The sequence below is a fragment of the Budorcas taxicolor genome, chromosome 8 (genome assembly GCF_023091745.1).
Source record: "Budorcas taxicolor isolate Tak-1 chromosome 8, Takin1.1, whole genome shotgun sequence".
Lineage (NCBI taxonomy): Eukaryota > Metazoa > Chordata > Mammalia > Artiodactyla > Bovidae > Budorcas > Budorcas taxicolor.
Window position 1 is genome coordinate 101,910,377 of NC_068917.1, and position 15,442 is coordinate 101,925,818.

At 38.4% G+C, this 15,442-nt stretch overlaps 1 protein-coding gene across 2 annotated transcripts in view; it reads right to left on the reverse strand.

Annotated features, from left to right (window-relative positions):
- Window positions 1-15,442, reverse strand: part of CTNNAL1 (catenin alpha like 1) — a 57,024-nt gene that overhangs the window by 5,264 nt on the left and 36,318 nt on the right. For both annotated transcript variants that reach the window (XM_052644885.1, XM_052644886.1), the window contains exons 10-14: window positions 11,732-11,824; window positions 8,828-8,978; window positions 5,811-5,848; window positions 3,536-3,586; window positions 3,288-3,442 (exon numbers count right to left, since the gene is read on the reverse strand). In XM_052644885.1, the coding sequence (XP_052500845.1) occupies window positions 3,288-3,442; window positions 3,536-3,586; window positions 5,811-5,848; window positions 8,828-8,978; window positions 11,732-11,824 (488 nt within the window). The remainder of the gene's footprint in view (window positions 1-3,287; window positions 3,443-3,535; window positions 3,587-5,810; window positions 5,849-8,827; window positions 8,979-11,731; window positions 11,825-15,442) is intronic.

The window sequence follows — 15,442 nt, forward strand, 5'->3', positions numbered from 1 at the left end:
AAATTAAAACTGACATATTTAAGTTTTATGTTTCTTTTTGAACTTTCTTCATTTTCCTTCATAAACTCAAAATATGAGATCTGAAAATAAAACGCCTTTGTTCCATACGAGATAAAAGATGAGATCGAAAATCAAGAAATTCTCATTTTTTATTCTAATTTCAACTATGGCAAGGCACGTCAGTTAAGTTTCGATTCTGAGTCTATAAAATCAGCAAAACAATATTTGCACTACCACTCTCATCAAGAAGATTAAGGAATATCACATTGAAAACTACCAAGAAGAATTAAGAACTTCACAAGTGAAAAGTAAATTACAACAAAGGGCAACAGAATACATTAAGAAGAGCAACAGCCTAGGCGTCAATCAGAAGATCTGAAATCTAGCAGGTACCGGTGGCCCTCAGTAGCTACTAGTTATGAACACAACATTCTTTTATTCTGATAAACTGTTGGAAGGACAAATGAAATTATGAAGCAGAAACCACTTTAAAACTATATGATACTGGCATGTGTGAAATCTTTAAAAAGTATAATTCATTAGAAAATCTAAAATGCGTAAATTATAAGAAATATGAGTAACTGTAAATAAACGACAAAGAAACTATATAAATTGTCATGACAACCTTAAATAACAGCCTTAAGAAAAACTATAAAACCGCCCAGGACCATTACAAAACTGGTACTGTGAAGACTTAACAGATGAGTCTCAGAAAAAAGCAATTAGATGAGGCTGGTAAGCCACTGTCTTAAGGGAAAACAGAAAAACTGTTTGGGGGAGAAACAAGTATACTGACAGGGTGGGTAGAAAACAAAGCCAGCTTGAGAGTCTACGACAATTATATTACCGAGACTTGCAAGAATGACACAAGGTGCTATACATCACAGAAAATTCATTTTATTTTCCTGAACGTCAGTGGTTCCTGTCCAATAACCATACCCCAGGAACAAGTCTGCCTCCACGGAGCTTTAGTTATCCCTTCTCTTCACAATAGAGCCTTTCATGCTTCCTACTCTCTGTGGGCCGCATGTCATCCCTTGCCAGGATCCACTATTCTGACTCAGAAACAAAAACTGCTTACCATACAATCCTGAAACATCCTGAGATAAGAAACAAGAAATAAAAGGGGCAGTCACAAACTTAAAAAAAAAATTTCTACTGATGAATCCTTTATTTGGGAAGATTTTATATACCAAGGGTTTCCCCGGTGGCTCAGATGGTAAAGAATCTGCCTGCAAAGCAGGAGACCTGGGTTCAATCCTTGGGTCAGGAATATCTCCTGGAGAAGGGAATGGCAACCCACTCCAGTATTACTGCCTGGAGAATTCCATGGACAGAGGAGCCTGGTGGGTTACAGACCAGGGAGGGTCACAAAAAGTTAGACATGACTGAGCAGCTAACATTTTCACTTTATATACCAAACCTGGAGAAGGAAATGGCAACCCACTCCAGTACTCTTGCCTGGAGAATCCCATGGAGGGAGGAGTCTGGTAGGCTACAGTCCATGGGGTCGCGAAGAGTCAGACACGACTGAGTGACTTCAAAACAAACAATACCAAACTACATTTGCTAAGTAAAAATTTATTTCTTCAGTTTTTAGCAGTCAAAAATTTTTTAATCTGATTTTTATCACCATGAGATAACTAGCATGATTCCAGTGCAAAGATCTGTTTCTTCAGTTAATCTTCACGTTTCAGTTAACCACACGTTGAATGTAGGTAAACAAAGAAACTCTATTTTACTTTCTTTTGCACACTTGACTCATCGGATTTTTAAGTGATATAAACTAAAAAAGGAGGTCAAAACTAGTTTGAGAAAATTCAATTCTGGGAGAAGGTTTTTAAGAATTAAGAACAAAGGAAGGAAACCACCGAAGTGGGGGACAAAAAGCTCTCCAATGATGGAAAATATGGAAAGATATTAACAAATGACTGCTGACCAGAGGCAAACTTATTCAACTCCTATCATTTCTCCTTTACCCCCTGGAAGAATCATTTCTCTTGAAAAGGTAGAAGACATCATGAAGACAAGAATGAATGTTTCTTCCTCACCCCTAATCTTCCTTTATACAAAGAAATCTTCACCAGCACAGCCTCCCTGACTTCTCTCTGTGCTCTCACTTATCTCACTCCTCAGAAGAGGGTGGACGATTATTGATTTTTATGTTCAGTCTTTTTGCTGACTTTGCGAAAATAAATTGGACACGGTAGCCCTTTCATTTTTCCTTTTTCTCTTGGTAGTAAAGGTACCCTTGGAATATATCTGGTCTTTCAAGTGTTTTAAGAGATACATTCTGCCCCTAGGGGGTAAGATTTCTTAATTCTAGGTATTATTTTTAAAAACCTATTTGCCTATGGCTATAAACTACATTATTCAGTATCAGCTTTATAAATGCCACTGGCCCCCATCTGCCTATTCTTTTGCTTATTTTTCAGTTAATTCTGAATTTGGGTGAAGAAAAAGGGGCTCTTTATTGAGCCCCAAAGCCCACACAGTGGTAGAGATCCCAATTAGTTTAACTGAGCTTCAGACCAAACAGATTACATTCCAGAATACGGAACAACTGGCAGGTGCGGCCCACTGCTGGTTATAATTTCAAAGTCAAAATGAGTAGAAGAGAAGCCACAACACTGAAGATACCAAGTATTCTCCAGTTTTGAAAAATGAGAAAGATACATATCAGAAGGATGAGTGAAAAGTCTGAGGTCATTCCTTGAGAAAATTCTAGAACAGGTTATTGAGTGCATAACTGATTAAAGTTTTAACAACACTGAGATACTATGCCATATGTATAATCTTCCATTATTATAAGAAAAGACAGAGAATGTAGCTCAGATAAATGTAAAGTTAGGGAAACTCTGCTACATAATGAATGCTGACCCGTGGAGGTGTGGCACCCTACCCACAAGGCAGACCTATGGCTCTATTCCTTGACCTGTGTATAAGCAGTCCCTGCATAAAGGTTTCAAAGGCATGTCGTTTAAACTTACTGATGCAGGCTGGGGGAAGACACTGATATGTGGGATGACGAAAAATCAGGAAGCAAAATTATTTCAGAACTATGCAAGGAATGGCACACAAACCTAGAAGAGGATCTCATCTAAGTCTAAATCCTCATTAAATGAATGTCTTCTTGCTGCATTCACTGAACTGTCATAAGAACTACTACTTAGTCTTTTTACATGTATTTGAAACCAACTTCAACCTATCAATGACATAACATGGCACTTTTTCTTTATACCAGATATCATTAAATTCATTTTAAAAGGTAATGTAACTGCATTTACCTAGTAAATAAATACAGAGAATAGGCCATACTGGACATGTTCCGTCCAGATAGAACCATCTCATTCTCCTGATCCTCCCACTTCTCAATCTCGCAGTTGGCATCAGAAGTGAGCAAACCCAGTTTGAGTCCAAGCTTTGCTATCTTGGCTTGCTCCTACAAAACATACATTTTAATCAAAATGATGTAGCCATTAACTATGTAAAAGTAAGACTGGAAGTAAGACTATTACAAAAGAGAAGATCTTACCTCAGAGTCAGGCTTATCTGCCTTTAATGATCTCAGGTTTGCACTATTCTTCTGTGACAATAAAAAGATTAGAGCATCTTAAAAATCGGTACAGTTAATTGTGAAGACATGCAATAGTAACGGAAAGCATAACAAAGTACCTTAACAAAATTTTAACTAAAATTTTTTCAGTTCATACTTAAAACTATATTAAACTGTTTAAGTAAAAACAATTATGGTTGGCCCTTAACAATGTGGGGGTTAAGGGCGCTGACCCTCACCTTAGCCAAAAACCTCCGTATAACTTAAAAAGAGTCCACTCTCCATATCCACAGCTCCCCCATATCTATGGTTTTGCGTCTGTGGATTCAACCAACCTCAGATGGTGTAGCACTGTAGTATGAACAATTGAAAAAAATTCACTAATAAGTGGACCTCAAACTTCAAACCCATGTTGTTCAAGGGTCCACTGTAATGGCAAATACCCGAATATGTGGCTTCAGCTTTGAACAGGTAGGTAGTTGGAAATCTGGGGCTATGGAAAGCATCTGTGTTTCAGACTCCTAAAGACTTCCGCAGTCCTTCCACAGACCAATTACTACACACCCAAACCTCCCTGGCCCCTCCACTAAATTATTCTTAAGAAATGATGTAATAAAATTAACCGCTACATGGCAGCTTTCAATATCTTCCAAATGTTAAGACTCTGGAATTCATTTCCTTTAACCAGTTTGCCCTTTTGAGGGATAAATTTCAGCCTCCTGGTTTCACTTACATCCAGATTCCTAATCCTATATCCCAGGTTATATAGGTAATTATACTTAGAATTTAGGATTTACTATTTGAACCAGCATGCTTTTATGGCCCCTAGCTTTGAAACAGCAAGTTAGTTTCTATGTAGGCTATTTAAAACTCAAGAGTGTATTTCCTTTAGGGCAGGAGAAAACATTGTACACCAGTTTGGTTACCAGGCTGGCCCACAGATGATTGTTTACTTGTAAAAACCACTACCTATAGCAATGTTTCTTTGAAAAATATATTCAGAAGTTCTCTTGAGATGGCAGCCCAATTTGGGTATTCCCTGCATTCTGAGATCTGGTGGGAACTCCCCTAGCTGGGGCAGCAGTTCCAGAACAGCTGGGCTAGTAGAAAGAAAAAGGCCAGGAGACCAGGGAGCCATTTACTTTTTAAAGGAAACATTTATTTAAATCACACCCCCCCCCCCGAGTATATATTCACACACATGGACACAAAATGCAAATTATGATAAAACACGCGTGCGTCTACTTAGTTAAGACGGTAACTCTGAAGTATATGCGTACTTCTCTGTTTTTTGTTTCCCTTATTATCACCATGACTTACTACTTCTGACCAGCTATTCTGAAACCACTTTAACTGCAGAACAGAACAACGGCAACTTTTCCCTTTTTTTTCTATCCCACAGTTTATATTTGTTGAGTACCATAACAGAAATGGGAGGAGGTAACGGACAGAAAACAAATACAGGGAATCTATAAAGTTACACACACACACAGCCTCCTGGGTTCATTAGAAAATAAGCAGAGAAGACCAGTGATTTCTTTGGCTCCATGTACAATTACATCATCTGGATTTTCTTCCTTAGTCTAGTAGACTATAAAGCAATTGATAGAAGTATTGAAGAAAGTTAAGAATACCCTAGAGGTTTTTAGGTTTTATTTTATTTGGAATTTTACACTCTACCTTTATTCAATTTAGTTGTGTTTTCATTGTTTTTATTTTTAATTTTACAAATTATTATTATTAAAGTGTTTATATGAAGACTGAAAGGGAATTGCCTGAAAAGGTACAGAAACCATCCTAATCATATAACCAAGCTTGCCATCTAGTGGGCATTATTTTATAATGCAGTCAGATGCATCAGTTTTAGTCATATAAAGCAAAACACACACACACACACACACACACAATTCATGTGTCTAAAAACAAACAAAATGGCTTATTTTCATCAAGGCAGAAAGCATTCAGAAAGTTCTTAGTCTGCATAAAATGGTTCCAACATGACCTTGTGAATTAGACCCAAGCTATGAAAAACAAACAAAGAAACCCCCTGACTTCAGATTATGGCTTCTTATTAACCATAAAATCCATTACCTATTCACTCAACCCCCAAACCAAACACAAATAACCGGACTATGGGCTACATCTAGACTACTACTCAGAGTAACAATTCTGAACAGTAGCAACCTCCACAACAAGAGCATACTTTGAATTCTGAACAAAAATATTCTCAAGTGGACAAAGGTCTTCTACTTACCATTGGCTTTGGAAGTGAAAGGTAGCCATACTTCTCTCCTGCAAATAACATAATATAACTTAAAACAAATTTCCCACTATTCACATTTAATTTTTAAAATATTATTAAATAAAATGTTAGTACATTAGTTTTGATAATTTAGTCTAGTAATTACATATGACTGAGGAATAAGATTTTAATTTTGTTTGTGAACATGAAAAAAATATATTTGGCACAGATTTTGATTTATAAAATTGTTTCTGAAGTCCTGTCTTCACAATTTATGTCTAATACTCCCTACATTAAGATGACATTTGTGCCATCCTTAATTCTGAGTTTATACCTCTAGATAAATTAAGTCCAGAATTAAGTTCCAAAGGCCCTCTCATCTTATGAGGATGTAGAATGATTTTTCATAACAACCTAACTGAGGTCCTCTTTCAATACCCAGAGCTTTTCTGCATCTCCAAAACAAAGTTAATCACCCAAGGACAGGAAAGCCTCACTATTTCACTGAAGATATGCTCTAATATTCCTTTGTTCTATTTGAACCATCTTGAAGTTAATCTGAGTAGCCTGTAGTTTATAGGGATGTACCAGGTTCCATGGCTCTGCACTTATTTTGTCACTTGGCAGACTGGATGTATGAGGTGCTGTTCACTGAAGTGGGGTGAATAGGAAGAGGAGCATGCTTATGGATGAATATGAACTTACTGGGGGGGGTATATGAGTTGGGAATAAGGGAGTGATCCAGCCTGACAAAAGATAATGGGGCCAGGATGTTAATAGTAGAAATGAAGATAAGAGGACTGATTTAAGAAGAATTTTACAAGTAAGATTGGTAGGATTTGATGAGTACTGAGGTAAGAGACAGTCTGAGGATAACTGGGCTTGATCGAATCCAAATTCTGTAAATGCCCCAGTCCTACCACTGAGAACATGAATTTTTCTTTTTCTGATTGATCATACCATGTAAAGTCCCTTTCAGGATCAAAACTAATTATAAGAACTTCTAATATGGAATATTAGAGCATATCTTCAGTGAAATAATAAGGCTTTCCTGTCCTTGAGTGATTCACTTTGTTTTGGAGATGCAGAAAAGCTCTGGATATTGAAAGTGGACCTCAATTAGGTCAGAATCGGCAGGCTACGAGAGAAAGCAAGAATTCTCAAATTCTAAATGTTGATACACACTCATCACTAAAGAAAGGTGGAGTCTTTTTGATCTGGTCCCTTCTAATACAAAGGGGGATCATGGCCTCCCTAAAGGCAGAATTGGATGAAGGCAGAGAGGCAGGAAGACAAAGATTGATTTTTGAATTCTTGACACAATCTCAGGAGGTCCTATTATGAAATCTAAGGGTCTCTTGGTAAGGGGACAACCACCTAGCTCTCAGACTGACTTCAGATATGCAAATACTAAAGGCTCTTTTTCACTGCTTAGCATGTTGTTTGCTACTTAATTGGTTGGCTAACTGATACTTGCAAATATATCTGATTAGTTTCCCAGTCAGGGGAGTTAAAATTTGCAGAGCAGAACTAACCTGGCTAAAATCGAGTAGAGGCTTTCCAATCATAGTTATGAGTTATAACAGTGGCAAAGAGAAACGAGAATCTGAAGGACCCCTCTGTCCTTCGCAGGGGGCAGGTGTGAGGTAACAGGCAGGTTTGTTGACATAACCATACAGAACAGGAAGAGCAGCACTGTTACACTGGCTCAGCTCATCAATGACAGCTAACTCAGAGCTGGACTTCTTTGGAGGAAGAGCTATATTTATGAGCTTCATGATAACAGTCAGGGGGGAAAAAAAGGCAACGCAAGAAATTAAGCAACTCTGACTCCATTCACCCTATATAAGTAAGGATGCCTCTGAACAGCAAGATACTACTAGTTAAAAGAATGAGTTTCCCATTAATCAAAGGCAGCAGTTTCCTACCTAAAGAGGAATTTCTGTTCAGCACTTCGGAAGTTAAGAAAATCCTGATCTGGGGGGACAGGTTACCCAAACCTTAAGAAAGACTGGGAAGCTTCTCTTCATTTCTACACAAGTCTTACGGTTAAATGACCATTTTCTTTAAATATGGATCAGTTATAATCAATTTACCTTTTAGTATACAAAACTCACCTCACATAAAGACCCATTCAATACTTTATCAAAGTATCAAAATAATGTGCCATTCAGACTAGCTATCAATTTTTAAATGCAGAAGCATGGTAAGCATTTATTACATTTTACAAATTATATCTACAAAGTCTACTATTCTCGGACTTTTAAATAAATCAATAATTATCCTAGATGGGTACTTAAAAAAATATGATACGTTTAGATGCTCATATTCAGTAAAATATGTAATTTGATGTTATTTTGACTTTAAATGACATTTTAAACAAGCATGCTGACACTAACAGAAGCCATTAAGAAGGAAAAAAAAAACATAAAAACACATGAACAACTGGACACACAGTACAATGGGAAATAAAAATCCAAGTTGATATTAAAATAAAGAGTAAAAATTATGCCTCTGTACATTGTATGGTGCTATTCTACACGTTGTAGAAATACCAGTGAACTTACCCATCAAATGAAATATTCCAAGATTATGTAGTCATCAAGGAAAGAGATTCCATCCAAGTGGAAGGAAAGCAATTTGAAAATCAAATAACTACATTCATTTCATTATGAAGTTAGTAGAATTATATCAGAGAATTACTGTACTACAGAAGAACTTTTGTACTAAAACTAAAAAAAACAATTTATAAGAAATATAAAAATGACTTAATTTCAATAAGAAAGCTAGAATGTTAATATTAATTAAAAAGAATCCCCTATACTGTTGTACAACAAATTTTACTGCTTTGATACTACATTGAAGGACAAGTAATAATTTTACTATTTTTTTGTGTAAGATACTTTATTATAAAAATAATCCAGTTGGGTTATAAAAGTTATTCATTTGGCATCTGACGTTTTTGACATTAAAAAATTAACAGCTACATTAAAATATGAATATATTTCAACATATGGACAGTTTCTCACCTCGTCTTCCTTCAAACACATCATTGATTTCTCTCAGCAGTATTGACATGTCACTAATTTGGGATTCCCAGGCTTCACAGAATACATCTAGATTTTCTTTAGCAATTTTACTAGATGGATGCAGTGTCAAAGTTTCAGCAGCAGAAATTATCTAAAGAAACAATACACAGGTTTAAACTTCAAAATCTTACCCCTCAGAATCATACTGGAAACCAAACTTAAAATCAGCTCAGTGATTCAACTATTAATACAAAGCAATTTCTACACATAAGTCCCATGTCGGGCAATATAGACGTACACAGTAGAATAAAACTCACTGTCTCTTACACGCTTATCTACAGATGAATAGTAGGCATTATTGTACACAAGCAGTGGTATCAGCACTGGCAGTAATGATGGTGGTAACGGTGGTGGCAGCAATAGATGCATGTATCTACAAGTACATGGTGGATACACCCTTGGGGTACTGTGCTTGATACACATTAGTATTAATCCTCCCACACAGAAACAAAGTACTATCCTTTTCAAGTAAGTATGATTCCGATTTTACAGCTGGAGAAAACTGAGACTCAAAGATATCAAGTAACTTATATATGGCTCTTCAGGGCACTGTACCCATGTTCCAGGTGTTGCAAAAACAGCTGTGAATGAAACATCAATGTTCCTCTCTCATGGGGCTCATATTATACTATGGGGAGGGAGATGATTAAAAATTTGTAAGCAAATCATGAAATATCTTCAAAGATGATAAATGATAAGTATAAAAACAAAGGGCAAGGAGGATGGAAGGTATTAGGTAGTCCCAGTATTTTAAGCTAGGTGGTCACTGGCAAAGGTGGTGTGTACAAGAAGAGATGAAAAAGGTGAGGGAATCACAAGGAAGCCTGGGCAAAGGCATCTGAGGTGAGACATTTCTATATATTCTAACAGCAGCCAAGCAGGCCAGTGTGACTGGACTAACATGGAGAAAAGGAAGGTCACCAATGATTTTGTGATGCAGAAATGCACACAGTAGGATAGGCTTTACTCTGAGGGAGACAGGGAGTCACTGAAGAGCTTTAGAAACTGATATGTAATGGAAAAGAATATAAGAAAGAAAAAGACATAAAACCGAACCACTTTGCTGTACACTAATAACTAACACAACATTGTCAATCAACGATACTTCAATTAAAGAAAGGAAACCAATATGGTCAGAGCTGCCTTCGAGAGAATTAGACCTGGGTGCTCCTCCTGGGTGGGCACAGTCCCACAGGCACAGGCTTCACAAGCAGATGGCAGCTTTATGAGGAGAACAAGGTTCCCCATCTTCAGGGAAGGTGGGTGCATGGCCCGCCAGCAGACAGGAAGCTGGACACAGCAGTGAGGGCTTCTCAACTGGGGGCCACTGTACAGGATGCCAACTGTTCAGCTGTGCCTTGGGTATGATGGGACACTGTAGATGAAATATAAAAACGACACTGCCAGAGCAGAGATGTCCAGAAATCCTATAAATCATTCTAGAAGTGTGCTCTATTTTCTTAAATTACCCCTTTGAGAGATAGAAAAGACCAGGAATAAAAGCTGAGGCTAAAGGAATAGAAAAAGCCTTTGAAGTTGTAGAAATTGACAACAGCCTCTATCACCATCCTGGGGAAGAAAATAAGCTTTTCCTAATATCCCTGCTGCCACGAAAACAGTAAGCAGAGAATTACAACCACGGAGCTGGTAGAGATTGAGGGCTACAAGTGCTGACTGTGTATCACAGGAGATCTGAACTTTAGTTCTAATGAAATACATTTACAGCCAAAGCAAGTAGTGTGACTCCCAAATGGACAGGTAAATCTTGAAACCTTGGTTTCCCCCAATAAACAGAGGTCTTCTGGTTTTAACAAAATGCTCAGCAGATGGTCACTGTGGATGGTCACTCATATAGTTTCTGCTTCCAAGCCTTTGACACTATCCTCTACAGGGGAGCATAAACATCCATCCAGCATGGCTCTGAGAGCCTGCACATACTAAGATGCTTTTGCTGTTCTCAACTATAAATTCAGGGGCTCAACATCTGTCATCCGATAATGCAAAAAAAGGAGTAACTCCTTTTGACTGCCATGATAAATAAGAACACTTGGTAAATTGTATGTTAGAGCTTAGACCTAAATAAGGAGAAGGTCTGTCCCTCAGGTTTTCCCTTAACTAGACAGAGACATTTTTAAATGGGATATCCATTTTAAAAATGCTTTTAAAAATTATAACAACAAAGTAACATTATAGAGAATTCAGAAAAAAAATTACTCACAATTCTCCCTAACAAGTAGAACATTTCTTTCTGCACAATCCTACAGTCATTTTCATACATATAGGCATTTTATATGTAGCAATTATAGCATAGAAATAAATCTGGATCCTGCTTTTGTCACCTAACATTTTAATAAAACACCTTTTGATGCTGCAAATTCTAGTTATCATAATTACTATTCTAAATGTCATAATATACTATACTATTTGCCTAATTAAAGATTGTTATTTGAATCTTATTATAAGCAATGTTGTAACAAAATCTTTTACTTTTCTTTAATCTCCTTATGTCTTTAGGAATTTGGGGGTCAAAATGTATTTTTATGGCTTGTTACATAATGGTAACTTAGTCTGCAAACATGTCATAACAACCTACTCTATAAACAGCTTTTCATTTAAATAGGTATAAACTACAGCATCAGTTGAATGAGCCAATTTCTAGCTTGGCAGATGACCAGATAACCCAGTGGAATGTTCTGACACGCTATCAACACAAATTCCATTACCTTCATTTCTCTCAGCAGATGTGGCCTGTAGCTGTACAGAACTAGTGTCTTCCGGTGTACAACCTGTTATGACACTCAGATAAAACATAATATAGAATGAACAATCTGCTGTTCGTCATACCTGCTGGCCAGTCACCTGAAATGTCTCCTCTGCATGTAGACAGGTTATTTCAAGAGGTTCTGTCCCCGATACATGTCTCAACAATCGACAGGTCTACAAGAAAACATTTTTATAGTTCAGCTTTCTCCTTCTTCACAATACATAGCATCATTTTATAATTAATAAGGGAAATAAAACAGGGCTTTCCTGGTGGCTCAGAATCTATCTGCCAATGCAGGAGACACGGGTTTGATCCCTGATCCGGGAATATACTACATGCTGCGGAGCAACTAAGCCTGTGCACCGGAAACATCGAGCCTGTGCCCTAGAGCCCGGGAGCCACGACTACCGAGCCCACGTGCTGTGATTACTTAAGTCTGTGCGCCCTAGAGCCTGTGCGCTGCAACAAGAGAAGCCACGGAGATGAAAAGCTCGCACACCACAACTAGAGCAAAGCTCACGTGCAGCAGTGAAAACCCAGCACAGCCAAACTAAATACATACAGATAAAATTATAAGAAAATAAAACATTAAAACCTAAAAAATAAATGTGTACATTAATGAGAAGATTATTATACTATACTGGTTCCAAACAGATTCTCTAGGAGCAAAACTGGAATAAGTAAGGGTTGAGCATATAAACTACTGTTTCTACTTCCCATCTGAACACTGTAAGGTGGTCACAAAAGATAAGAGCCAGGAGAAATCCTGAGACTTCCCTGGTGGTCCAGTGGTTAACACTCCATGCTACCAATGCAGAGGGCACAGGTTCAATCTCCGGTGAGGACACAAAGATACCACATGCCACATGGCACAGCCAAGAAGAAAAGAACCAGGAGGAGCCCTGAAAGATTGTGTAGTGCCCACATATTTTATGTATGAAGAAACATGGTTCAGGGAAGGACTTCCCAAGATCTCTCAGCTAAACTGTCAGTTGCCACAAGCTATACATTCTTTCTGATAACAAAAAACACTTTTGTCAATTAGCACACCTTTTACTGCAAAGAACCCTGGATTAGGCAGACTGATATAATGAATAGAGAGTCTGTATCAGCAAAACTTATTGAAAATCTTGACGCTTAACAGTCTGAACTGATCTGATTTAGTCTATTTCTGTTTGAACTGGTGTATTCCAGTTTAGACCAGTCTATTCTGGTCTAGATCAATCTGATCCAGTCTGAATCAGTGTATTCTGGCCTAAACCAGTCTGGACTGGTCTATACTGGTCTACACCAGTCTTCATTTAAAATCTGTAGTATTCTGATCTGACCAAAATAAAACTTCAGAGAGTTCAGTTCAGTTGCTCAGTTGTGTCCAACTCTTTGCAACCGCATGAACTGCGGCACGCCAGGCCTCCCTGTCCATCACCAACTCCAGGAATCCATCCAAACCCATGTCCACTGAGTCGGTGACCCATCCAACCATCTCATCCTCTATCATCCCCTTCTCCTCCTGCCCTCAATCTTTCCCAGCATCAGGGTCTTTTCAGATGAGTCAGCTCTTAGTATCAGGTGGCCAAAGTATTGGAGTTTCAGCTTTAGCATCAGTCCTTCCAACGAATATTCAGGACAAATTTCCTTTAGGATGGACTGGTTGGATCTCCTTGCAGTCCAAGGGACTCTCAAGAGTCTTCTCCAACACCACAGTTCAAAAGCATCAATTCTTTGGCACTCAGCTTTCTTTATAGCCTAACTCTCACATCCATACATGACCACTGGAAAAACCATAGCCTTGACCAGACAAGCTGGAATCAAGATTGCTGGAAGAAATATCAATAACCACAGATATGCAGATGACACCACCCTTACGGCGGAAAGTGAAGAGGAACTCAAAAGCCTCTTGATGAAAGTGACAGAGGAGAGTGAAAAAGTTGGCTTAAAGCTCAACATTCAGAAAACGAAGATCATGGCATCTGGTCCCATCACTTCACGGCAAACAGATGGGGAAATAGTGCAAACAGTGTCAGACTTTATTTTGGGGGGCTCCAAAATCACTGCAGATGGTGATTGCAGCCATGAAATTACTCCTTGGAAGGAAAGTTATGGCCAACCTAGATAGCATATTAAGAAGCAGAGACATTACTTTGCCAACAAAGGTCCGTCTAGTCAAGGCTATGGTTTTTCCAGTGGTCATGTATGGATGTGAGAGTTGGACTACAAAGAAAGCTGAGTGCTGAAGAACTGATGCTTTTGAACTGTGGTGTTGGAGAAGACTCTTGAGAGTCCCTTGGACTGCAAGGAGATCCAACCAATCCATCCTAAAGGAGATCAGTCCTGGGTGTTCATTGGAAGGACTGATGCTGAAGCTGAAACTCCAATACTTTGGCCACCTCATGCGAAGAGTTGACTCATTGGAAAAGACCCTGATGCTGGGAGGGATTGGGGGCAGGAGAAGGGGATGACAGAGGATGAGATGGCTGGATGGCATCACCGACTCGATGGATGTGAGTTAGAGTGAACTCCGGGAGTTGGTGATGGACAGGGAGGCCTGGCGTGCTGCAGTTCATGGGGTTGCAAAGAGTTGGACACGACTGAGCAACTGAACTGAACGGAACTGACCAGACGGACCTTTGCTGACAAAGTAATGTCTCTGCTTTTCAATATGCTGTCTAGGTTGGTCATAACTTTCCTTCCAAGGAGTAAGTGTCTTTTAATTTCATGGCTACAATCACCGTCTGCAGTGATTTTGGAGTCCAGAAAAATAAAGTCAGCCACTGTTTCCCCATCTATTTGCCATGAAGTGACGGGACCAGATGCCATAATCTTAGTTTTCTGAATGTTGAGCTTTAAGCCAACTTTTCCACTCTCCTCTTTCACTTTCATCAAGAGGCTCATTAGTTCTTCTTCACTTTCTGCCATAAGGGTGGTGTCATCTGCATATCTGAGGTGATTGATATTTCTCCCAGCAATCTTGATTCCAGCTTGTGCTTCCTCCAGCCCAGTGTTTCTCATGATGTACTCTGCATATAAGTTAAATAAGCAGGGTGACAATATACAGCCTTGACGTACTCCTCTTCCTATTCGGAACCAGTCTGTTGTTCCATGTCCAGTTCTAACTGTTGCTTCCTGACCTGCATATAGGTTTCTCGAGAGGTAGGTCAGGTGGTCTGGTATTCCCACCTCTTTCAGAATTTTCCACAGTTTATTGTGATCCACACAGTCAAAGGCTTTGGCATAGTCAATAAGGTAGAAATAGATATTTTTGTGGAACTCTCTTGCTTTTTTGATGATCCAGTGGATGGTGGCAATTTGATCTTTGGTTCCTCTGCCTTTTCTAAAACCAGTTTGAACTTCTGGAAGTTCGCGGTTCACTGTTAATAATTAAATTTTCAACCATCCTCAAATTAGTTCCTCATGCATTTAAAATGCCTTCACTAATAAAAAGAAGATTGAATTTGTAAATTACAAGCTTCCTTGATTTAATCTTATTTAAAAAGTAGAAAGAAACAGCACAACCAACACGACTCACTAATATATTAGTAATGCAAAAACTAGTTATAGTAGTTGCACAGCTTTGTAATTTTTTAAAACACCCTTGGTGTTATTCAGTTTTTCTTAGTGAAATCCATTTGTATTGTTTATTCTTCAATTTGCTCTTCATTGCCTGCCTTGCAATAGAACATGTGTTTGCAATTGTACTTAGCAAAATCCATGATCTTAACATTGTACACTAAAGTCAATGTGCCTTCCTGGCACAAAACAGCCAGTATGCAGTTTTCTAATGTTTGGGGTTT